A 26,278-nucleotide genomic window follows, 5' to 3' on the forward strand; every position below is an offset into this window, starting at 1 on the left:
GTTGTTACGGTGACCGTATTACCGCCACACCGGCGGTCACGAGTCATGAAGGCAGTCAAATTCCATGTGACCGTTTAGTCACGGTAACTAGGCTTCTCCAAGCTCTGATGCTGCTGATGGTCACTAGTAACCTACCAAACTCACTAACTGCCTGGTACTCAGCACTCTATTGTCCCTCTAATCACTCTGACATCAATGCAAATGTGATCGAAAATCTAGTATTAAGCACATTGCTTCTCTGTACAGCAGGAGTATAGCCTACCTGACCGGCATGAAAATGAACCACGGGAAAAGCTTCCTCCACTCGCTATTTAAGTGGATAGATGACATGTATTTTTTCATGCTGCCCCTGTTTCGAGACAGGTGCATGATAATGGTCCATTTTAAATCATAACAAAATGTCACACACATATATGATTTAGTAAAGACAAGATTCAATCAAGAATAGTGTGATGGGTGACAATATTAGTCCATCACTGTGAATGATATATTATCGCTGTGAATGATGCCCAGCGTAAGGCAAGAAACATTTACATTTACGTCATTTAGCAGACGCTCTTATCCAGAGCGACTTACAATAGTTTTGGGGGTTTTTTTTGGCAACCTTTTCAAATAATAGTATCACCCCTCATGTAGCCTAGTCTATAGTCCTATATGTTTTAATAAGGTTAGTATCACCCCTCATGTAGTCTAGTCTATAGTCCTATATGTTTTAATAAGGTTAGTATCACCCCTCATGTAGCCTAGTCTATAGTCCTATATGTTTTAATAAGGTTAGTATCACCCCTCATGTAGCCTAGTCTATAGTCCTATATGTTTTAATAAGGTTAGTATCACCCCTCATGTAGCCTAGTCTATAGTCCTATATGTTTTAATAAGGTTAGTATCACCCCTCATGTAGCCTAGTCTATAGGCCTATATGTTTTAATAAGGTTAGTATCACCCCTCATGTAGCCTAGCCCATAGTCCTATATGTTTTAATAAGGTTAGTATCACCCCTCATGTAGCCTAGTCTATAGTCCTCCTATATGTTTTAATAAGGTTAGTATCACCCCTCATGTAGCCTAGTCTATAGTCCTCCTATATGTTTTAATAAGGTTAGTATCACCCCTCATGTAGCCTAGCCCATAGTCCTATATGTTTTAATAAGGTTAGTATCACCCCTCATGTAGCCTAGTCTATAGTCCTCCTATATGTTTTAATAAGGTTAGTATCACCCCTCATGTAGCCTAGTCCATAGTCCTATATGTTTTAATAAGGTTAGTATCACCCCTCATGTAGCCTAGTCTATAGTCCTATATGTTTTAATAAGGTTAGTATCACCCCTCATGTAGCCTAGTCTATAGTCCTATATGTTTTAATAAGGTTAGTATCACCCCTCATGTAGCCTAGTCTATAGTCCTCCTATATGTTTTAATAAGGTTAGTATCACCCCTCATGTAGCCTAGTCTATAGTCCTCCTATATGTTTTAATAAGGTTAGTATCACCCCTCATGTAGCCTAGTCTATAGTCCTCCTATATGTTTTAATAAGGTTAGTATCACCCCTCATGTAGCCTAGCCCATAGTCCTATATGTTTTAATAAGGTTAGTATCACCCCTCATGTAGCCTAGTCTATAGTCCTATATGTTTTAATAAGGTTAGTATCACCCCTCATGTAGCCTAGTCTATAGTCCTCCTATATGTTTTAATAAGGTTAGTATCACCCCTCATGTAGCCTAGTCTATAGTCCTATATGTTTTAATAAGGTTAGTATCACCCCTCATGTAGCCTAGTCTATAGTCCTATATGTTTTAATAAGGTTAGTATCACCCCTCATGTAGCCTAGCCCATAGTCCTATATGTTTTAATAAGGTTAGTATCACCCCTCATGTAGCCTAGTCTATAGTCCTATATGTTTTAATAAGGTTAGTATCACCCCTCATGTAGCCTAGTCTATAGTCCTATATGTTTTAATAAGGTTAGTATCACCCCTCATGTAGCCTAGTCTATAGTCCTCCTATATGTTTTAATAAGGTTAGTATCACCCCTCATGTAGCCTAGTCTATAGTCCTATATGTTTTGTATCACAACTAAAGTGGCCAAATAACTTATTTGAAAATGAAACGCATGAATTAATCCACTTTACAGTGGGTGTAGAGCCTAACTTTCATATATATGTAGCGGGTGAGTTTCAAGTTTAGGGAAGATCATTTTCACCATAAAAATGCACCTTTATAATAAAGCATTAGATGCATAATTGCATTTGCGGTCACTTTTGAGAATGGTGTTTTCCTGCTGATGGAACATAAGCTCTTATCCTACTGCCGTGTGCGATTTGCTGCGCTTATAATGTGAAGAAATGGCCTAATAGTGTGTCAGAATTACGTAAAAATATGTTTTTGTTGATGCTAGTGGTGGTATTAATTTGGGATCTATCACATCCCACTACTGTCCCAGACTATGTTTGGAATATTAATTTATTGCACAGAATAGAATAGGTCAACTTTTGTACTATGGGGGATAGTAGATTGACATAGGCTAGTGCTTTTGCTGTTCGTTAGGCCTACTCATCTTGATGGCTGACAAAACGTAAATGTGGACATCATTTCTATTTTATTCAGCTTTGTTCAATTGTATTCTTCATACTGTAAAAAACGATCAAATAATTTAAAAATAATGCCACAGAATTCTAAGCAAATCTTGTCTATTAAATGAACTAGTGTAGCCCACAGCCATATGACATGGTCAGATCAGGACCTAACTTAAGGACAACTCAGAGTATCCTATTCTGCTCTTCTGAAATATACATTTTCTTCATAGCATGTTTCTTTAGACCTGTCTAAAATAAATAATGGATTTATTGTGAAGGTGTAGGTAGACTATATTACATGGATTTATTGTGAAGGTGTAGGTAGACTATATTACATGGATTTATTGTGAAGGTGTAGGTAGACTATATTACATGGATTTATTGTGAAGGTGTTGGTAGACTATATTACATGGATTTATTGTGAAGGTGTAGGTAGACTATATTACATGGATTTATTGTGAAGGTGTAGGTAGACTATATTACATGGATTTATTGTGAAGGTGTAGGTAGACTATATTACATGGATTTATTGTGAAGGTGTAGGTAGACTATATTACATGGATTTATTGTGAAGGTGTAGGTAGACTATATTACATGGATTTATTGTGAAGGTGTAGGTAGACTATATTACATGGATTTATTGTGAAGGTGTAGGTAGACTATATTACATGGATTTATTGTGAAGGTGTAGGTAGACTATATTACATGGATTTATTGTGAAGGTGTAGGTAGACTATATTACATGGATTTATTGTGAAGGTGTAGGTAGACTATATTACATGGATTTATTGTGAAGGTGTAGGTAGACTATATTACATGGATTTATTGTGAAGGTGTAGGCTATATTACATGGATTCATTGTGAAGGTGTAGGCTATATTACATGGATTTATTGTGAAGGTGTAGACTATTACATGGATTTATTAGACCTTTTTAAAATGTAGATGTTCCGAAGGTCTGCGTCGGTGGCTTGTAGGCTATACGTGGAAGCCAGGAGATGCTAAACGTGTTTATGTTAATTAATGGTCAATTACCGTGAGACCGACAGTTATTTAACGGTAATGGCTGACAATTTTGTGACCGCCACAGCCCTAATCTAAACTTGTTATCATGGTTGAATTATCGCCTGGGGGACCACCCCCCCCCCCATTGATTTTATTAGTCAGTCTCACTCAGATATCATATTAACTGCTAACATTTATCTCCACCCTGTTGCAAAATAAGTAAAATTGCATGAAATTAGTTATAAAATTGCAGAATCTTTCTCTCCGCCCCATGATAAAATGAGTATAATTACAGCTACTTTGCTTTAAAACGCTTAAACTGAAAAAATGTCTCTCCGATGTCAATTTGGCCCCGTTAATTCTATCTGCTAGGGTCCCCGGGGGGGGGGGGGACGCAGACCCGTGAGCAACTGCAGCCCCTCATAATGAGTTCAGATTTTTTATTTTGTGCCCCCCAACCCCATCAAAGTTGCCCATCCCTGCATTAAAATATCTATAAAGATTGATAATGTATTGATAATTCAACAACAGTGTCCTGGCGTCTCTGAACCTGCCTGCGGCTCTGGAGGACTTGTCTGGAGATTCTATCCCACAATCCATTGTTGAGAAGGCCCGTGCCATCGTCCAGCAAGGGGGGCTGCAGAGCATAGAGCAACTGATCAGAGATCTGCCTGAACTACTGACACGAAACAGAGAGATACTGGACGAGGTAAACACACACACACACACACACACACACACACACACACACACACACACCTCCCTGAACTACTGACACGAAACAGAGAGATACTGGACGAGGTAAACACACACACACACACACACACCTCCCTGAACTACTGACACGAAACAGAGAGATCCTGGACGAAGTGCACGCGCGCCTTGATATGCCCATGGTGTGTGTGTGGTATAATGTGTGTGTTTTGTAGTCTCTGAAGATGCTGAGTGATGAGGAGTCAACAGACAGTGAGCTGAGATCCAAGTTCAGCCAACGCTGGAACAGAACTCCCTCTGGGGACCTCTATAAACCACTCAGAGCAGGTACACACACACACCTGGAGACCTCTAGAAACCACTCAGAGCAGGTACACACACCTGGAGACCTCTAGAAACCACTCAGAGCAGGTACACACACCTGGAGACCGCTATAAACCACTCAGAGCAGGTACACACACCTGGAGACCTCTAGAAACCACTCAGAGCAGGTACACACACCTGGAGACCTCTATACCACTCAGAGCAGGTACACACACCTGGAGACCTCTATACCACTCAGAGCAGGTACACACACCTGGAGACCGCTATAAACCACTCAGAGCAGGTACACACACCTGGAGACCTCTAGAAACCACTCAGAGCAGGTACACACACCTGGAGACCTCTAGAAACCACTCAGAGCAGGTACACACACCTGGAGACCTCTAGAAACCACTCAGAGCAGGTACACACACACACCTGGAGACCTCTAGAAACCACTCAGAGCAGGTACACACACACACCTGGAGACCTCTAGAAACCACTCAGAGCAGGTACACACACACACCTGGAGACCTCTAGAAACCACTCAGAGCAGGTACACACACACACACCTGGAGACCTCTAGAAACCACTCAGAGCAGGTACACACACACACCTGGAGACCTCTAGAAACCACTCAGAGCAGGTACACACACACACCTGGAGACCTCTAGAAACCACTCAGAGCAGGTACACACACACACCTGGAGACCTCTAGAAACCACTCAGAGCAGGTACACACACCTGGAGACCTCTAGAAACCACTCAGAGCAGGTACACACACCTGGAGACCTCTAGAAACCACTCAGAGCAGGTACACACACCTGGAGACCTCTAGAAACCACTCAGAGCAGGTACACACACCTGGAGACCTCTAGAAACCACTCAGAGCAGGTACACACACACACCTGGAGACCTCTAGAAACCACTCAGAGCAGGTACACACACACACCTGGAGACCTCTAGAAACCACTCAGAGCAGGTACACACACACACCTGGAGACCTCTAGAAACCACTCAGAGCAGGTACACACACACACCTGGAGACCTCTAGAAACCACTCAGAGCAGGTACACACACACACCTGGAGACCGCTATAAACCACTCAGAGCAGGTACACACACACACCTGGAGACCGCTATAAACCACTCAGAGCAGGTACACACACACACCTGGAGACCGCTAGAAACCACTCAGAGCAGGTACACACACCTGGAGACCTCTAGAAACCACTCAGAGCAGGTACACACACCTGGAGACCTCTAGAAACCACTCAGAGCAGGTACACACACCTGGAGACCTCTAGAAACCACTCAGAGCAGGTACACACACCTGGAGACCTCTAGAAACCACTCAGAGCAGGTACACACACCTGGAGACCGCTATAAACCACTCAGAGCAGGTACACACACCTGGAGACCTCTAGAAACCACTCAGAGCAGGTACACACACCTGGAGACCTCTAGAAACCACTCAGAGCAGGTACACACACCTGGAGACCTCTAGAAACCACTCAGAGCAGGTACACACACCTGGAGACCTCTAGAAACCACTCAGAGCAGGTACACACACCTGGAGACCTCTAGAAACCACTCAGAGCAGGTACACACACCTGGAGACCTCTAGAAACCACTCAGAGCAGGTACACACACCTGGAGACCTCTAGATACCACTCAGAGCAGGTACACACACCTGGAGACCTCTAGAAAACACTCAGAGCAGGTACACACACCTGGAGACCTCTAGAAACCACTCAGAGCAGGTACACACACCTGGAGACCGCTATAAACCACTCAGAGCAGGTACACACACCTGGAGACCTCTAGAAACCACTCAGAGCAGGTACACACACCTGGAGACCTCTAGAAACCACTCAGAGCAGGTACACACCTGGAGACCTCTAGAAACCACTCAGAGCAGGTACACACCTGGAGACCTCTAGAAACCACTCAGAGCAGGTACACACCTGGAGACCTCTAGAAACCACTCAGAGCAGGTACACACACCTGGAGACCTCTAGAAACCACTCAGAGCAGGTACACACACACACCTGGAGACCTCTAGAAACCACTCAGAGCAGGTACACACACACACCTGGAGACCTCTAGAAACCACTCAGAGCAGGTACACACACCTGGAGACCGCTATAAACCACTCAGAGCAGGTACACACACCTGGAGACCTCTAGAAACCACTCAGAGCAGGTACACACACCTGGAGACCTCTAGAAACCACTCAGAGCAGGTACACACACCTGGAGACCTCTAGAAACCACTCAGAGCAGGTACACACACACACCTGGAGACCTCTAGAAACCACTCAGAGCAGGTACACACACACACCTGGAGACCTCTAGAAACCACTCAGAGCAGGTACACACACACACCTGGAGACCTCTAGAAACCACTCAGAGCAGGTACACACACACACCTGGAGACCTCTAGAAACCACTCAGAGCAGGTACACACACCTGGAGACCTCTAGAAACCACTCAGAGCAGGTACACACACCTGGAGACCTCTAGAAACCACTCAGAGCAGGTACACACACACACCTGGAGACCTCTAGAAACCACTCAGAGCAGGTACACACACACACCTGGAGACCTCTAGAAACCACTCAGAGCAGGTACACACACACACCTGGAGACCTCTAGAAACCACTCAGAGCAGGTACACACACCTGGAGACCGCTATAAACCACTCAGAGCAGGTACACACACCTGGAGACCGCTATAAACCACTCAGAGCAGGTACACACACCTGGAGACCTCTAGAAACCACTCAGAGCAGGTACACACACACCTGGAGACCTCTAGAAACCACTCAGAGCAGGTACACACACACACCTGGAGACCTCTAGAAACCACTCAGAGCAGGTACACACACACACCTGGAGACCTCTAGAAACCACTCAGAGCAGGTACACACACACACCTGGAGACCTCTAGAAACCACTCAGAGCAGGTACACACACACACCTGGAGACCTCTAGAAACCACTCAGAGCAGGTACACACACACACCTGGAGACCTCTAGAAACCACTCAGAGCAGGTACACACACACACCTGGAGACCTCTAGAAACCACTCAGAGCAGGTACACACACACACCTGGAGACCTCTAGAAACCACTCAGAGCAGGTACACACACACACCTGGAGACCTCTAGAAACCACTCAGAGCAGGTACACACCTGGAGACCTCTAGAAACCACTCAGAGCAGGTACACACCTGGAGACCTCTAGAAACCACTCAGAGCAGGTACACACACCTGGAGACCGCTATAAACCACTCAGAGCAGGTACACACACACACCTGGAGACCTCTAGAAACCACTCAGAGCAGGTACACACACACACCTGGAGACCTCTAGAAACCACTCAGAGCAGGTACACACACACACCTGGAGACCTCTAGAAACCACTCAGAGCAGGTACACACACACACCTGGAGACCTCTAGAAACCACTCAGAGCAGGTACACACACACACCTGGAGACCTCTAGAAACCACTCAGAGCAGGTACACACACACACCTGGAGACCTCTAGAAACCACTCAGAGCAGGTACACACACCTGGAGACCTCTAGAAACCACTCAGAGCAGGTACACACACACACCTGGAGACCGCTATAAACCACTCAGAGCAGGTACACACACCTGGAGACCGCTATAAACCACTCAGAGCAGGTACACACACCTGGAGACCTCTAGAAACCACTCAGAGCAGGTACACACACCTGGAGACCTCTAGAAACCACTCAGAGCAGGTACACACACCTGGAGACCTCTAGAAACCACTCAGAGCAGGTACACACACCTGGAGACCTCTAGAAACCACTCAGAGCAGGTACACACACACCTGGAGACCTCTAGAAACCACTCAGAGCAGGTACACACACACACCTGGAGACCTCTAGAAACCACTCAGAGCAGGTACACACACACACCTGGAGACCTCTAGAAACCACTCAGAGCAGGTACACACACACACCTGGAGACCTCTAGAAACCACTCAGAGCAGGTACACACACACACCTGGAGACTTCTAGAAACCACTCAGAGCAGGTACACACACACACCTGGAGACCTCTAGAAACCACTCAGAGCAGGTACACACACACACCTGGAGACCTCTAGAAACCACTCAGAGCAGGTACACACACCTGGAGACCGCTATAAACCACTCAGAGCAGGTACACACACCTGGAGACCTCTAGAAACCACTCAGAGCAGGTACACACACACACCTGGAGACCTCTAGAAACCACTCAGAGCAGGTACACACACACACCTGGAGACCTCTAGAAACCACTCGGAGCAGGTACACACACACACCTGGAGACCTCTAGAAACCACTCGGAGCAGGTACACACACACACCTGGAGACCTCTAGAAACCACTCAGAGCAGGTACACACACACACCTGGAGACCTCTAGAAACCACTCAGAGCAGGTACACACACACACCTGGAGACCTCTAGAAACCACTCAGAGCAGGTACACACACCTGGAGACCTCTAGAAACCACTCAGAGCAGGTACACACACACACCTGGAGACCGCTATAAACCACTCAGAGCAGGTACACACACCTGGAGACCTCTAGAAACCACTCAGAGCAGGTACACACACACACCTGGAGACCTCTAGAAACCACTCAGAGCAGGTACACACACACACCTGGAGACCTCTAGAAACCACTCAGAGCAGGTACACACACACACCTGGAGACCTCTAGAAACCACTCATAGCAGGTACACACACCTGGAGACCGCTATAAACCACTCAGAGCAGGTACACACACCTGGAGACCGCTATAAACCACTCAGAGCAGGTACACACACCTGGAGACCTCTATACCACTCAGAGCAGGTACACACACCTGGAGACCTCTAGAAACCACTCAGAGCAGGTACACACACCTGGAGACCTCTAGAAACCACTCAGAGCAGGTACACACACCTGGAGACCTCTAGAAACCACTCAGAGCAGGTACACACACCTGGAGACCTCTAGAAACCACTCAGAGCAGGTACACACACCTGGAGACCTCTAGAAACCACTCAGAGCAGGTACACACACCTGGAGACCTCTATACCACTCAGAGCAGGTACACACACCTGGAGACCTCTAGAAACCACTCAGAGCAGGTACACACACCTGGAGACCTCTAGATACCACTCAGAGCAGGTACACACACCTGGAGACCTCTATACCACTCAGAGCAGGTACACACACCTGGAGACCTCTAGAAACCACTCAGAGCAGGTACACACACCTGGAGACCTCTATACCACTCAGAGCAGGTACACACACCTGGAGACCTCTAGAAACCACTCAGAGCAGGTACACACACCTGGAGACCTCTAGAAACCACTCAGAGCAGGTACATACACCTGGAGACCTCTAGAAACCACTCAGAGCAGGTACACACACCTGGAGACCTCTAGAAACCACTCAGAGCAGGTACACACACACACCTGGAGACCTCTAGAAACCACTCAGAGCAGGTACACACACACACCTGGAGACCTCTAGAAACCACTCAGAGCAGGTACACACACCTGGAGACCTCTAGAAACCACTCAGAGCAGGTACACACACCTGGAGACCTCTAGAAACCACTCAGAGCAGGTACACACACCTGGAGACCGCTATAAACCACTCAGAGCAGGTACACACACCTGGAGACCTCTAGAAACCACTCAGAGCAGGTACACACACCTGGAGACCGCTATAAACCACTCAGAGCAGGTACACACACCTGGAGACCTCTAGAAACCACTCAGAGCAGGTACACACACCTGGAGACCTCTAGAAACCACTCAGAGCAGGTACACACACCTGGAGACCTCTAGAAACCACTCAGAGCAGGTACACACACCTGGAGACCTCTAGAAACCACTCAGAGCAGGTACACACACCTGGAGACCTCTAGAAACCACTCAGAGCAGGTACACACACCTGGAGACCTCTAGAAACCACTCAGAGCAGGTACACACACCTGGAGACCTCTAGAAACCACTCAGAGCAGGTACACACACCTGGAGACCGCTATAAACTACTCAGAGCAGGTACACACAAATCCAAAAATACACACATTGTTAAATACTGATACGTGTGGTGTTGTGTAGTACTGATGTAATGATATTAAATGTTCTGTCACCCATCCCCCGGTCCAGAGGGGGGTAACTTCCGCAGTGTGCTGGACAAGGCAGTGCAGGCGGACCAGGTGGTCAAGGAGCGTTATAATACACACTGTGAGATGATCGCTCTGCTCTGTAAACCTGAGGCTGAACTCACTGCTGCCATACCATCAGCCAATCCTGTGAAGACACTGCAGGGCAGCGAGGTGAGAGAGTGTGTGTGTATTTCCCCTCTCTCTAGGTGGTGAGTGTGTACTAACAGTATGTATTCTCTCTCTAGGTGGTGAGTGTGTACTAACAGTATGTATTCTCTCTCTAGGTGGTGAGTGTGTACTAACAGTATGTATTCTCTAGGTGGTGAGTGTGTACTAACAGTATGTATTCTCTCTCTAGGTGGTGAGTGTGTACTAACAGTATGTATTCTCTAGGTGGTGAGTGTGTACTAACAGTATGTATTCTCTCTCTAGGTGGTGAGTGTGTACTAACAGTATGTATTCTCTCTCTAGGTGGTGAGTGTGTACTAACAGTATGTATTCTCTCTCTAGGTGGTGAGTGTGTACTAACAGTATGTATTCTCTCTCTAGGTGGTGAGTGTGTACTAACAGTATGTATTCTCTCTCTAGGTGGTGAGTGTGTACTAACAGTATGTATTCTCTCTCTAGGTGGTGAGTGTGTACTAACAGTATGTATTCTCTCTCTAGGTGGTGAGTGTGTACTAACAGTATGTATTCTCTCTCTAGGTGGTGAGTGTGTACTAACAGTATGTATTCTCTCTCTAGGTGGTGAGTGTGTACTAACAGTATGTATTCTCTCTCTAGGTGGTGAGTGTGTACTAACAGTATGTATTCTCTCTCTAGGTGGTGAGTGTGTACTAACAGTATGTATTCTCTCTCTAGGTGGTGAGTGTGTACTAACAGTATGTATTCTCTCTCTAGGTGGTGAGTGTGTACTAACAGTATGTATTCTCTCTCTAGGTGGTGAGTGTGTACTAACAGTATGTATTCTCTCTCTAGGTGGTGAGTGTGTACTAACAGTATGTATTCTCTCTCTAGGTGGTGAGTGTGTACTAACAGTATGTATTCTCTCTCTAGGTGGTGAGTGTGTACTAACAGTATGTATTCTCTCTCTAGGTGGTGAGTGTGTACTAACAGTATGTATTCTCTCTCTAGGTGGTGAGTGTGTACTAACAGTATGTATTCTCTCTCTAGGTGGTGAGTGTGTACTAACAGTATGTATTCTCTCTCTAGGTGGTGAGTGTGTACTAACAGTATGTATTCTCTCTCTAGGTGGTGAGTGTGTACTAACAGTATGTATTCTCTCTCTAGGTGGTGAGTGTGTACTAACAGTATGTATTCTCTCTCTAGGTGGTGAGTGTGTACTAACAGTATGTATTCTCTCTCTAGGTAGTGAGTGTGTACTAACAGTATGTATTTTCTCTCTAGGTGGTGAGTGTGTACTAACAGTATGTATTTTCTCTCTAGGTGGTGAGTGTGTACTAACAGTATGTATTCTCTAGGTAGTGAGTGTGTACTAACAGTATGTATTCTCTCTCTAGGTGGTGAGTGTGTACTAACAGTATGTATTCTCTCTCTAGGTGGTGAGTGTGTACTAACAGTATGTATTCTCTAGGTGGTGAGTGTGTACTAACAGTATGTATTCTCTAGGTGGTGAGTGTGTACTAACAGTATGTATTCTCTCTCTAGGTGGTGAGTGTGTTGCGTTCCCAGCTGGCCCGGCTAGAGGAAGTGAAGAAGGAGAGGGAGAGGTTGGAGGCAGAGATTAAGGGGGTGACCTTTGACATGTCCTCCAGCTTCCTGACGGCTCTGGCTCAGGACGGGGCCATCAATGAGGAGGCACTGTCAATGAGCCAACTGGACCAATCATACGGCAGCTACAGCCAGAGGGTTCAGGCCAGCCTCCGCTCTCAGGAAGAGCTGCTGGGCAAAGTGCAGGTACACACACACACACCTGATAGATAGATATACTGCTCAAAAAAATAAAGGGAACACTTAAACAACAATGTAACTCCAAGTCAATCACACTTCTGTGAAATCAAACTGTCCACTTAGGAAGCAACACTGATTGACAATACATTTCGCATTGCTGTTGTGCAAATGGAATAGACAACAGGTGGAAATTATAGGCAATTAGCAAGACACCCCCAATAAAGGAGTGGTTCTGCAGGTGGTAACCACAGACCACTTCTCAGTTCCTATGCTTCCTGGCTGATGTTTTGGTCACTTTTGAATGCTGGCGGTGCTTTCACTCTAGTGGTAGCATGAGACGGAGTCTACAACCCACACAAGTGGCTCAGGTAGTGCAGCTCATCCAGGATGGCACATCAATGCGAGCTGTGGCAAGAAGGTTTGCTGTGTCTGTCAGCGTAGTGTCCAGAGCATGGAGGCGCTACCAGGAGACAGGCCAGTACATCAGGAGACGTGGAGGAGGCCGTAGGAGGGCAACAACCCAGCAGCAGGACCGCTACCTCCGCCTTTGTGCAAGGACGAGCACTGCCAGAGCCCTGCAAAATAACCTCCAGCAGGCCACAAATGTGCATGTGTCTGCTCAAACGGTCAGAAACAGACTCCATGAGGGTGGTATGATGGCCCGACGTCCACAGGTGGGGGTTGTGCTTACAGCCCAACACCGTGCAGGACGTTTGGCATTTGCCAGAGAACACCAAGATTGGCAAATTCGCCACTGGCGCCCTGTGCTCTTCACAGATGAATGCAGGTTCACACTGAGCACGTGACAGAGTCTGGAGACGCCGTGGAGAACGTTCTGCTGCCTGCAACATCCTCCAGCATAACCGGTTTGGCGGTGGGTCAGTCATGGTGTGGGGTGGCATTTCTTTGGGGGGGCCGCACAGCCCTCCATGTGCTCGCCAGAGGTAGCCTGACTGCCATTGGGTACCGAGATGAGATCCTCAGACCCCTTGTGAGACCATATGCTGGTGCGGTTGGCCCTGGGTTCCTCCTAATGCAAGACAATGCTAGACCTCATGTGGCTGGAGTGTGTCAGCTGTTCCTGCAAGAGGAAGGCATTGATGTATGGACTGGCCCGCCCGTTCCCCAGACCTGAATCCAATTGAGCACATCTGGGACATCATGTCTCGCTCCATCCACCACAGACTGTCCAGGAGTTGGCGGATGCTTTAGTCCAGGTCTGGGAGGAGATCCCTCAGGAGACCATCCGCCACCTCATCAGGAGCATGCCCAGGCGTTGTAGGGAGGTCATACAGGCACGTGGAGGCCACACACACTACTGAGCCTCATTTTGACTTGTTTTAAGGACATTACATCAAAGTTGGATCAGCCTGTAGTGTGGTTTTCCACTTTAATATTGAGTGTGACTCCAAATCCAGACCTCCATGGGTTGATAAATTGGATTTCCATTGATTTATTTTTGTGATTTTGTTGTCAGCACATTCAACTATGTAAAGAAAAAAGTATTTAATAAGATTATTTCTTTCATTCAGATCTAGGATGTGTTATTTTAGTGTTCCCTTAATTTTTTTGAGCAGTGTATATAGGCCAGCAGTATATGCAGGTGTGTAATATGTTATATATATATGTAACATATTACACACCTGCATATACTGCTGGCCTATATACACAAACACTTTCCACGTATACTTCCTAAAAAGAGAGTTTACCTTGTGGATTCTCTCCTTCCATCTGTTGGTTGTCTCCCCCCCGCCAGACGTCCCACCAGGAGTTCTCCAAGCTGAAGCAGTCCAACTCGGAGGCTAATGATCGTGAGGAGGTGTTGAAGAAGCTGGCCTCAGCCCACGACAGCTACGTAGAGATCACCAGCAACCTCAAAGAGGGCACCAAGGTAACTGTCGCCTAGGGCAGTGGCTCCCAAACTGTAGGGCTGTGCCCCCGACGGGGTCCCCACCCCCAAAAAATAAATATATACAGTACCAGTCAAAAGTATGGACACTCCTACTCATTCAAGGGTTATTCTTTATTTGAACTATTTTCTACATTGTATAATAATAGTAAAGACATCAAAACTATAAAATAACACATATGGAATCCTTTAGTAACCAAAAAAAGGGTTAAACAAATTAAAATATATTTCAGATTCTTCAAAGTAGCCACCTTTTGCCTTGATGACAGCGTTGCACATTCTTGGCATTCTCTCAACCAGCTTCATGAGAGAGTCACCTGGAATGCTTTTCCAACAGTCTTGAAGGAGTTCCCACATATGCTGAGCACTTGTTGGCTGCTTTTCCTTCACTCTGCGGTCCAACTCATCCCAAACCATCTCAATTGGGTTGAGGTCAGGTGATTGTGGAGGCCAGGTCATCTGATGCTGCACTCCATCACTCTCCTCCTTCCCTCCATCACTCTCCTTACACAGCCTGGAGGTGTGTTTTGGGTCGTTGTTCTGTTCAAAAACAAATGATAGTCCAACTAAGCGCATATCAGATGGGATGACGTATCGCTGCAGAATGCTGTTGTAGCCATGCTGTTTAAGTGTGCTTTGAATTCTAAATAAATCACAGACCGTGTCACCAGCAAACCACCATCACACTTCCTCCTCCTCCATGCTTCACGGTGGGAACCACACATGCAGAGATCATCCGTTCACCTACTCTGCGTCTCACAAAGACACTGCGGTTGGAACCAATTCTCTAATTTGGATTCATCAGACCAAAGGACAGATTTCCACCGGTCTAATGTCCATTGCTCGTGTTTCTTGGCCCAAGCAAGTCTCTTCTTCTTATTGGTGTCCTTCAGTAGTGGTTTCTTTGCAGCAATTCGACCATGAAGGCCTGATTCACACAGTCTCCTCTGGACAGTTGATTTTGAGATGTGTCTGTTACTTGAACTCTGAAGAATTTATTTGGGCTGCAATTTCTGAGGCTGGTAACTCTAATGAACTTATCCTCTGCAGCAGAGGTAACTCTGGGGCTTCCTTTCCTGTGGCGGTCCTCATGAGAGACAGTTTCATCGTGGTGCTTATGGTTTTCGCGACTACACTTGAAGAAAATTTCAAAGTTCTTGAAAAGTTCCCGATTGACTGACCTTCATGTCTTAAAGTAATGATGGACTGTCATTTTGCCTTGCTTATTTGAGCTGTTCTTGCCATAATATAGACTTGGTCTTTTACCAAATAGGGATATCTTCTGTATACCAACCCTGCCATGTCGCAACACAACTGATTGGTTCAAATGCATTAAGAAGGAATGAAATTCCACAAATTCACTTTTAACAAGGCACACCTGTTAATTGAAATGCATTCCAGGTGACTACCTCATGAAGCTGGTTGAGAGAATGCTAAGAGTGTGCAAAGCTGTGATCAAGGCAAACATTTTACATTTTACATTTTAGTCATTTAGCAGACGCTCTTATCCAGAGCGACTTACAGTAGTGAATGCATACATTTCATATAATTATTTTCCTGTGCTGGCCCCCCGTGGGAATCGAACCCACAACCCCTGGCGTTGCAAACACCATGCTCTACCAACTGAGCTACAGGGAAGGCTGGCTACTTTGAAGAATCTCAAATATAAAACATATGTTGATTTGTTTAACACTTTTTTGGTTACTACATGATTCCATATGTTATTTAATAGTTTTGATGTCTTCACTATTATTCTACAATGTAGAAAATAATGAAAAACCCTGGAATTAGTAGGTGTCCAAAATTTGTGTGTATGTTTAAAGGAACTCAGTCCGGCTTTAAATGTACTCTAGAAAGTTGTAATAGTAGAATGTACAAGGTGACATTACTAAACTGAGTTGTAATAGTAGACTGTACAAGGTGACATTACTAAACTGAGTTGTAATAGTAGACTGTACAAGGTGACATTACTAAACTGAGTTGTAATAGTAGACTGTACAAGGTGACATTACTAAACTGAGTTGTAATAGTAGAATACACAAGGTGACATTACTAAACTGAGTTGTAATAGTAGACTGTACAAGGTGACATTACTAAACTGAGTTGTAATAGTAGACTGTACAAGGTGACATTACTAAACTGAGTTGTAATAGTAGAATACACAAGGTGACATTACTAAACTGAGTTGTAATAGTAGAATACACAAGGTGACATTACTAAACTGAGTTGTAATAGTAGAATACACAAGGTGACATTACTAAACTGGGTTGTAATAGTAGAATACACAAGGTGACATTACTAAACTGAGTTGTAATAGTAGAATACACAAGGTGACATTACTAAACTGAGTTGTAATAGTAGAATACACAAGGTGACATTACTAAACTGAGTTGTAATAGTAGACTGTACAAGGTGACATTACTAAACTGAGTTGTAATAGTAGACTGTACAAGGTGACATTACTAAACTGAGTTGTAATAGTAGAATGTACAAGGTGACATTACTAAACTGAGTTGTAATAGTAGAATACACAAGGTGACATTACTAAACTGAGTTGTAATAGTAGAATACACAAGGTGACATTACTAAACTGAGTTGTAATAGTAGAATACACAAGGTGACATTACTAAACTGAGTTGTAATAGTAGAATACACAAGGTGACATTACTAAACTGAGTTGTAATAGTAGACTGTACAAGGTGACATTACTAAACTGAGTTGTAATAGTAGACTGTACAAGGTGACATTACTAAACTGGGTTGTAATAGTAGAATACACAAGGTGACATTACTAAACTGGGTTGTAATAGTAGACTGTACAAGGTGACATTACTAAACTGAGTTGTAATAGTAGACTGTACAAGGTGACATTACTAAACTGAGTTGTAATAGTAGAATACACAAGGTGACATTACTAAACTGAGTTGTAATAGTAGAATACACAAGGTGACATTACTAAACTGAGTTGTAATAGTAGAATACACAAGGTGACATTACTAAACTGAGTTGTAATAGTAGAATACACAAGGTGACATTACTAAACTGAGTTGTAATAGTAGACTGTACAAGGTGACATTACTAAACTGGGTTGTAATAGTAGAATACACAAGGTGACATTACTAAACTGAGTTGTAATAGTAGACTGTACAAGGTGACATTACTAAACTGAGTTGTAATAGTAGACTGTACAAGGTGACATTACTAAACTGAGTTGTAATAGTAGAATACACAAGGTGACATTACTAAACTGAGTTGTAATACTAGAATACACAAGGTGACATTACTAAACTGAGTTGTACATCATCAGTTCCTCTTGTCTTGTTAGTTTTTACATAACTTAGAGAACTATTTCTAACTTGTCAGAGATGTCCAGATCAACTAACATGGCAGCTAATGTTTTGTTGCTGGACGGGGGGCCCAGAGTTTGGGAGCCCCTGGCCTAGGGAATGGCAGGAAGGGTTGTCTCTAAGCAACAAGAGGGTTGTCTTTAGCACTGTCTCTCCCAACAATAGACAATAACAATTGTTGTAGGCCCGGAAAAACAACTGATTCAATTTGATAAGAGTTTGACTTGTCTTGAACCAGGTTTCCATCCAACCATTTCATGCGGATGAATTACCTGACGCATAAAAAAAAAACTCAAGACCGGCCTTATGGAAATCGTACGTCTGTAACATTTCCGAATGTCACATTTTTTTAAATATAAACTATACAAGGGCAGATAATTTCTTGGGTGGTGAAATAGATTATTCAACTATTGCGTTGGCTACACATTTATTGATGAAATAACCATATCCAGGTAAACATGTAGTCAGGCCACCACATGTTAAGTTGTACCACCGCCACGATGTTGGAAACCATGCAGAGTTTAAGATATTATAAGTTGTATCAACTTCAGAACTTATTTTAAAAACTTCAGAACTGTTGATGGTTGAGGTGAGCTTCGTGCAAATTTCCAATAAATATTGAGCTTCATGTTTGAATGTTGGTGACAGTGATTGGCTGACACTTTTTAAAAACAAAATATTGAAATAATGTTCTTGCTCTTATCCGTATCTAATACTACCCTGTACATTTTATCAGCAAACTGTTTGAAGTAATGCACCGAAACCAGATTGGGCAAGTATGTCATTTATTTGCAACAGTTTTTGTGACAAAATCCTCGGTAGAGTTGAAAATGTAATGGAAGTGCATTGAACTTCTGCTTTTTATTCAGTACGTGGAAACTTAACAGCGGAAGTGCTTTAATGTGCATTACGTCATCACGTACAGATGTTTATTTATCCGCAACAAGTCATTTTGATGGAAACATCTCTGGTTGGAAAATGCAGATTTTTGAATATTCACATGAAAATCTGTTGCTATTGGATGGAAACCCTAGTTTATCAATCTGACCAATCACTTTCTCTCTCTCTCTCTCTCTGTAGTTCTACAACGACCTCACAGAGATCCTGCTGAAGTTCCAGAACAAGTGCAGTGACATCGTCTTCGCCCGCAAGACCGAACGGGACGAACTGCTCAAGTGTGTGGTGATGATGATGATGATGATGATGATGATGATGATGATGCATCAATTCTTATATTTGTAATAATCAAAGTAGTGTCTTATTAGTGAAATATCATTGATTACATCATGGGTTTTCTGTGATTGGTGATCAAATCAAATTGTATTGGTCACATGCGCTGATTACAACAGGTGTAGACTCTACAGTGAAATGCTTACTTACGAGCCTAATCCAAACAGTGCAGAGTTAAAAAGTAAGACAAATATTTGCTAAATTAAAAAAAGAAAATGTTAATGCAATAAAAGCAATCCTATATTCAAGGAGCACTGGTACCCAGTGCAGGGGTACGAGGTAGTTGAGGTAATACAGTATGTACATGTGGCTAGGTGTGAAAGTGACTGGGCTATCGAGAGAGATAATAAACAGACTAGAGTCTAGTGAGTGTTCATAGAGCCAGTGCAAGAGTTGGTGCTCAACAACTAACATATAGATAAATAATAAAGGGGGTCAATGTGAATTGTCAGGGTAGCCATTTGATGAACTTCATGTGCACAAGAAGGGACTGATGTTGTGGTTGCCGTGGTGACCGCCGCCTGACATTGCTGTTTGTTGTGGTTACCCACCCAGGGACTTGCAGCAGAGCATCGCCAGGGAGCCCAGCGCCCCGTCCTTTAATGTCCCCGCCTACCAGACTAACCCTGCTCCCACTGCCGCCGACCCAACCCCTGCTCCCAGGACTGTCTTTGTAAGTAGCCAATCATCGATGGGCAGGTGGGAGGATTGAATCAGAGGGCAGCTCTGTACCAAAGAGGTGATTCTATTAAGGGACAGATAGAAATTTACTGGGGGAGGGGTGGTCCAAAATAGGGGAGTTTAAAAGAAATATGAGAGGGTATTTTTTAATTAATTTTTTTTCTGTTTTAGTCTTTTTATTTTACCCCCTTTTTCTCCAATTACGATCTTGACTCGCCGCTGCAACTCCCCAATGGGCTCGGGAGAGGTGAAGGTCGAGTCATGCATCCTCCGAAACATGACCCACCAAACCGCGCTTCTTAACACCCGCCCACTTAACCGTTCAACTGACAACCGTAGTCAGCCTGCAGGTGCCCCGCCCCCGCCACCAGGAGTCGCTAGAGCCAAGAGCGCCCTCCCCCCCCCCGATAAACCCTCCCTTAACCCATTGTGCGCCGCCCTATGGGACTCTCGTTCCTGGCCGGTTGTGACACAGCCTGGGATCGATCCCGGGTCTGTAGTGATGCCTTAGACTGCCGCTCCACTCTGGAGGCTACATTCGCTCTTCTCTCGTATTTTCCTTATAAGCATTGGTTTGACATACAGCACCAGTCAAAAGTTTGGACACCTACTCATTCAAAGGTTTTTGTTTATTTTTACTATTTTCTACATTGTAGAATAATGCTAAAGACATCAAAAATATGAAATGACACACATGGAATCATGAAGTAAACAAAAAAGTGTTAAACAAATCAAAGTAGCCACCCTTTGTCTTCATGACAGCTTTGCACACTCTTAGCATTCTCTCAACCAGCTTCACGAGAGAGTCACCTGGAATGCTTTTCCAACAGTCTTGAAGGAGTTCCCACATATACTCAGCACTTGTTGGCTGCTTTTCCTTCACTTTGCGGTCTAACTCATCCCAAACCATCTCAATTGGGTTGAGGTCGGGTGACTCTCCTTCTTGGTCAAATAGACTTTACACAGCCTGGAGGTGTGTTTTGGGTCATTTGTCCTTTTGAAAAACAAATGATAGTCCAACTAAGCGCATACCATGTGGGATGGCGTATCGTTGCAGAATGCTGTTGTAGCCATGCTGGTTAAGTGTGCCTTGAATTCTAAATAAATCACAGACAGTTTCACCAGCAAAGCACCATCACACCTCCTCCTCCATGCTTCACGGTGGGAACCACACATGCGGAGATCATCCGTTCACCTACTCTGCGTCTCACAAAGACACGGAGGTTGGAACCAAAAGTCTCATTTGTACTCATCAGACCAAAGGACAGATTTCCACCCATCTGAGGTTGTTTAATTGCCGATTTCTGAGGCTGGTAACTCTAATGAACTTATCCTCTGCAGCAGAGGTAACTCTGGGTCTTCCTTTCCTGTGGCGGTCCTCATGAGAGCCAGGTTCATCGTCGCGCTTGGTTTTTGCGACTGCACTTGAACGAACTTTAGAAGTTCTTGACATTTTCTGGATTTACTGACCTTCATGTCTTAAAGTAATGATGGACTGTCGTCTCTCTTTGCTTATTTGAGCTGTTCTTGGTCTTTTACCAAGTAGGGCAGTGGTACTGTAACTATTTTCCAGTCATAATACATAATGATTCAATTCAATGTGTTTAATGCAGGTCTGAATCACTTCATTGAATATATCATCCCTGGACGGCAGATGGATGGCTGTTGAACTGAAAGGCCGAAATAGAACGCAACTGCTCAGCTACAGCGAACATATCAGTTTGCGACTAGCTAATTTTGCAGTCTGGTCGACATGGCTTGATTTATTGTTAAAAATAAATTAAAAATAAATGTAAATCTATTGATATTGAAAATGAGGGGGAAGAGCTGGAGAACAAGGTGACAGCTATGAACGAACAACCACCGGAAAACAAGGAAGATGGCGGCGGGGAAATGCAGCTAGCTAACGTGGCTCCGGTGATCACAAAGAGAAAGGAACGGACAGACAAGTATTTTTTTGAGCTGCATGATGGGACTAGCTCACTTTGTCTTATTCGCCAGAAGGCAGTCAATTGTTTTAAACGAGCAAATTTAGAGTTACATTTCCAGTCACACTGCCCACTGACAAAACATATCCGCCACAAAGCAACCTCAGAAACAACAACATAGATCAACTCAAAGGACAGATCTATCACTGTTGCAGAGAAAATAACAGAGGCAACATATGAGATTGCTTGGATACTCGCAAGAAACAAGAAGGCCTTCACAGACACGGAGATTGTCAAAAAAAAACGCTTTTGGGCCTCAGCCAAAACATTGTATGCTGATTTCACAAACTAGGAAGCTATTTTAAAGCAAATTTAAGGGACTACAACTCTCAGACTCGACCATAACAAGACTCATAGAAGACATCGGTAAGCAACTGATTACTGACATATCCATGGAGCCATGTTTTAGTGTTGCGCTTGAGGAAAGCACTGATCTAAGTTACATTGCCCAATTATGCGTTTGGATCCGCTTCTTCTAAACGAGTCATTGAGATAGGAACTTTTATGTTTACTTCCCCTTCAGGGACAAACACGAGGAGAGGATATTCTGAAAGCCCTTGTTACATTTATTTGTTGTTGTTGCTGATTTAATAATATTGACTGGTCAAATCTGGCATCTGTGTGCGCTGAAGCGCCACAAACACGCGAAGGAAGGAGAAGGGACTCATAGGCCTGATGAGAAAGAGAGGATATTCCCGAATTTGTTACATTTCATTGTTTCATTCATCAGGAAGCGCTTGCGACTTTACAGAATGTGATGCAGCAAGTCATGAACATTATTATTATTATTATTGCGAGGGCACTGAATCACCGTCAATTCCGAGAGCTGCTGGCGGAAATACCAGACAGTATACGGCGACTTGATATTTCACAATGAGGTGAAATGGCTGTCTCGTGACAGAGTTTTGGAAAGATTTCTCTCTCTCCTCCCTCAAATCCGTGAATTTGTTGTAAGCAAGGGGAGAGAGAGGAGCCAGAGCTGGATGATCTACAGTGGATATTAAAGCTGGCTTTTTAAAACTTACGTCATCTGCCACCTGAACACGGTGAATCTCCAGCTCCAAGGGAAAGCTAAAACTCTGGGTAAAACGCTGCGTGTTCACAACATTTCAAAATCAAATCACTACACTGTTCACACCTGACAGTTTGTTCATTTCCCAAAACTCTCAGCGGTCACCACATCCAACCCAGACATACCACTACATTTAGCTAGGATGCAGAGGTGTGTTGGAAGAGTTGATGTTGGAGTCAAGATTCAAGGATATCATGGAGTACAAGGAGTTTTTCAACTTCATTGAGAACCCCTTTCATGTGCCAGTGTCCTCTCTGACCCCCAGTCATCACAACCCTCTGTCCTGACCGTGCTGGAATAGAGAGTGAGATCACAGCCCTCTGTCCTGACCGTGCTGGAATAGAGAGTGATAGTGTCCTCTTTGACCCAGTCATCACAACCGTCTGTCCTGACCGTGCTGGAATAGAGAGTGAGATAGTGTCCTCTCTGATCACAGCCCTCTGTCCTGACCTGCTGGAAAAGAGTGAGAGAGTGGCGCTGCGGGAAAATGACACATTGCCAGGTGAACTAAGATCAGGTGTTACCCATTTCTGGAGCCTTGTCAGAGTATCTACTTCTGAAGCAGTGTGTGCAAAAGGTGACATCATTTTTTGTCAGCACTTATTCATGTGAAGTGACATTTTCAACAATGAACAGAGAAACAGACTGACCAATGCACACCTGGATTGCCTCACAAGGATGGCAACAGACTATACGTTTTAGAATGAATTCAGTCAAGCAGCAGAAGGGACATTTTTACTCATCCAACTACTGAATTAACCCTTAATATTGGTCTTATACATGTGATGTAACCTATTTGATGTGTGTCTGTATATATTTGTGATGTGCTGTACATCAAATCAATTACATGTATTCTATTGCTCTGAATTTGCTCTCAATTGATAATATTGGAAGAAAAAGTACAACAAATTAAAGATCTGTGAGGCCCTCTGATTGCCTCATCCCAAAGTGGCCCCTTACAAAACATAACCCTATTTCACTGTTGCTCACTATCTTCTGTATACCAACCCTTACCTTGTCACAACACAACTGATTGGCTCAAACAGATTAAGGAAAGAAATTCCACAAATTAACTTTTTAACAAGGTTCTCCTGTTATTTGAAATGCATTCCAGGTGACTACCTCATGAAGCTGGTTGAGAGAATGCCAAAAGTGTTCAAAGCTCTCATCAAGGGCGGCAGGGTAGCCTAGTGGTTAGAGCGTTGGACTAGTAACCGAAAGGTTGCAAGTTCAAATCCCCGAGCTGACAAGGTACAAATCTGTCATTGTTCGGAATTTCGTTATTTAGCCCTCCGAAAACGCTCAACCATCACAATGTCATGACTCGTGTTTTGTCCTTAATTTTATTTTAAATCAAATGACCACAGGTCATAAACCTGAAATACAACAAACAGGTAATGACAATATATTATTCAGATATATTATTTAGTATATTATTCAAGTAATATAATAATAATAATAATAATAATAAATCAAATAAGCCTGCAACACCATCAAAGATGTGGCGAATCTGGCTTAAAACAGCACCGACTACATCACCCAGAATGCCCAGCGCCAGAGGAGCATGCGCACAGTGACTCTGCCATCACAGGTTGCTATGGACGCTGTCACAGGACACAGAACCCATGCCACCACATGCCTCGTCCAAAGGATTTACACACAAACGCAACATAATGCGGCACTCCACCAGGGATCACTGAACCAAACCACCGCTATCACCACCGCCACCAGAAACCAGCAGAGTGCTCCGAACAATCAGCACAATGCAAATGGCTGATAATAATAGCCTAATGCTATATAGCATCTGGTTCGCTGAGCTACCGCACCCAGCGAGCTACAAGTTACTCCCGGCCAACTAACACCAACACAGTGAGGTAAACGTTCAGTGCACAAACATATAAGTGACTTAAACATCAATGCTAGACTGAGTAGTTCGCAGTTACATACCAACGGGCTGTGTGCTCCTGATGATTGTCTACGGGGAAGTGATTACCAGGTGCTGTAATTTAAGTCTCTAGTGAAGCTGCGCATGCGCACATAACGTAACATATTTGAGCATCTAAGAAACTTAAAGAAATCACTCGTTCCCCATTTAATTGAACACATCAGACCCATTTGCTTCTCTTTTATCTATTTATATATATATATATTTTTCTTTTCCTGAGTGAGCTAGAAATCTCAACAGTCATTCTGCCCCTGAACAGGCAGTTAACCCACTGTTCCTAGGCCGTCACTGAAAATAAGAATTTGTTCTTAACTGACTTGCCTAGTTAAATAAAGGTTAAATAAAGGTTAAATGCCTTTTAAAAAGGTGGCTACTTTGAAGAATCTCAAATCTAAAATATGTCTTGATTTAACACCTTTTTTGGTTACTACATGATTCCATATCTTATTTCATAGTTTTGATGTCTTCACTATTATTCTACAATGTAGACAATAAAAAACAATTTTACCTTTCATTTAACTAGGCAAGTCGGTTATGAACAAAATCTTATTTACAATGACGACCCACCCAAACCCTAACCCCGACGATGCTGGGCCAATTGTGCGTCGCCCTATGGGACTCCCAATCACGGCCGGCTGTGATTACAGCCTGAAATCGAACCGGAGTCTGTAGAGACGCCTATCGCACTGAGATGCAGTGCCTTAGACCACTCCGGAGCTCTGGTTCTTTTGACTGATACTGTATGTTAAAAACATCTTCATTTGACCTTTATCTCAATATCAAATCATTTCTGGTTAACAATGAAGTACCTGACTGCCATTGTTTTCAAAAATAGCTTCTTTGTAAAGAGCAATTTCTCAAGCAGAAATTTTGCGAGGCCGGGGAGGGGAAAACTAGCTGTTATTGGCAGAGGTTTGGAACTCTTTCTTATTGGTCTATTGAATAATTTACACCAGGCAGGGCAAAACTCCGTCCCACCAAAACAGGCTGAAATTTCAGGCGGCCTTTTCAAACAGCTCTTACACTAAGGATATTATCATCATTTTCTGAATTTCACGGTATGATTCCAACCTCATAGTGTGGAAATAAGCTCAGCAAAAAAATTAAACATCCCTTTTTCAGGAACCTGTCTTTCAAAGATAATTTGTAAAAATCCAAATAACTTCACAGATCTTCCTTGTAAAGGGTTTAAACACTGTTTCACCATGCTTGTTCAATTAACCATAAACAATTAATGAACATGCACCTGTGGAACTGTCGTTAAGACACTAACAGCTTACAGACGGTAGGCAATTAAGGTCACCGTTATGAAAACTTAGGACACTAAAGAGGCCTTTCTACTGACTCTGAAAAACACCAAAAGAAAGATGCCCAGGGTCCCTGCTCATCTGCGTGAACGTGCCTTAGGCATGCTGCAAGGA

At 44.0% G+C, this 26,278-nt stretch overlaps 1 protein-coding gene across 4 annotated transcripts in view; it reads left to right on the forward strand.

The window, feature by feature from the left end:
- The window catches only part of LOC106593672 (programmed cell death 6-interacting protein), a 46,296-nt gene that overhangs the window by 14,229 nt on the left and 5,789 nt on the right, over nucleotides 1-26,278 (forward strand). For all 4 annotated transcript variants that reach the window (XM_045695013.1, XM_045695014.1, XM_045695012.1 and 1 more), the window contains exons 10-16: nucleotides 4,107-4,284; nucleotides 4,505-4,616; nucleotides 10,777-10,946; nucleotides 12,444-12,692; nucleotides 14,443-14,577; nucleotides 19,022-19,116; nucleotides 19,727-19,844. In XM_045695013.1, the coding sequence (XP_045550969.1) occupies nucleotides 4,107-4,284; nucleotides 4,505-4,616; nucleotides 10,777-10,946; nucleotides 12,444-12,692; nucleotides 14,443-14,577; nucleotides 19,022-19,116; nucleotides 19,727-19,844 (1,057 nt within the window). The remainder of the gene's footprint in view (nucleotides 1-4,106; nucleotides 4,285-4,504; nucleotides 4,617-10,776; nucleotides 10,947-12,443; nucleotides 12,693-14,442; nucleotides 14,578-19,021; nucleotides 19,117-19,726; nucleotides 19,845-26,278) is intronic.

This window comes from Salmo salar, chromosome ssa14 (genome assembly GCF_905237065.1).
Source record: "Salmo salar chromosome ssa14, Ssal_v3.1, whole genome shotgun sequence".
Lineage (NCBI taxonomy): Eukaryota > Metazoa > Chordata > Actinopteri > Salmoniformes > Salmonidae > Salmo > Salmo salar.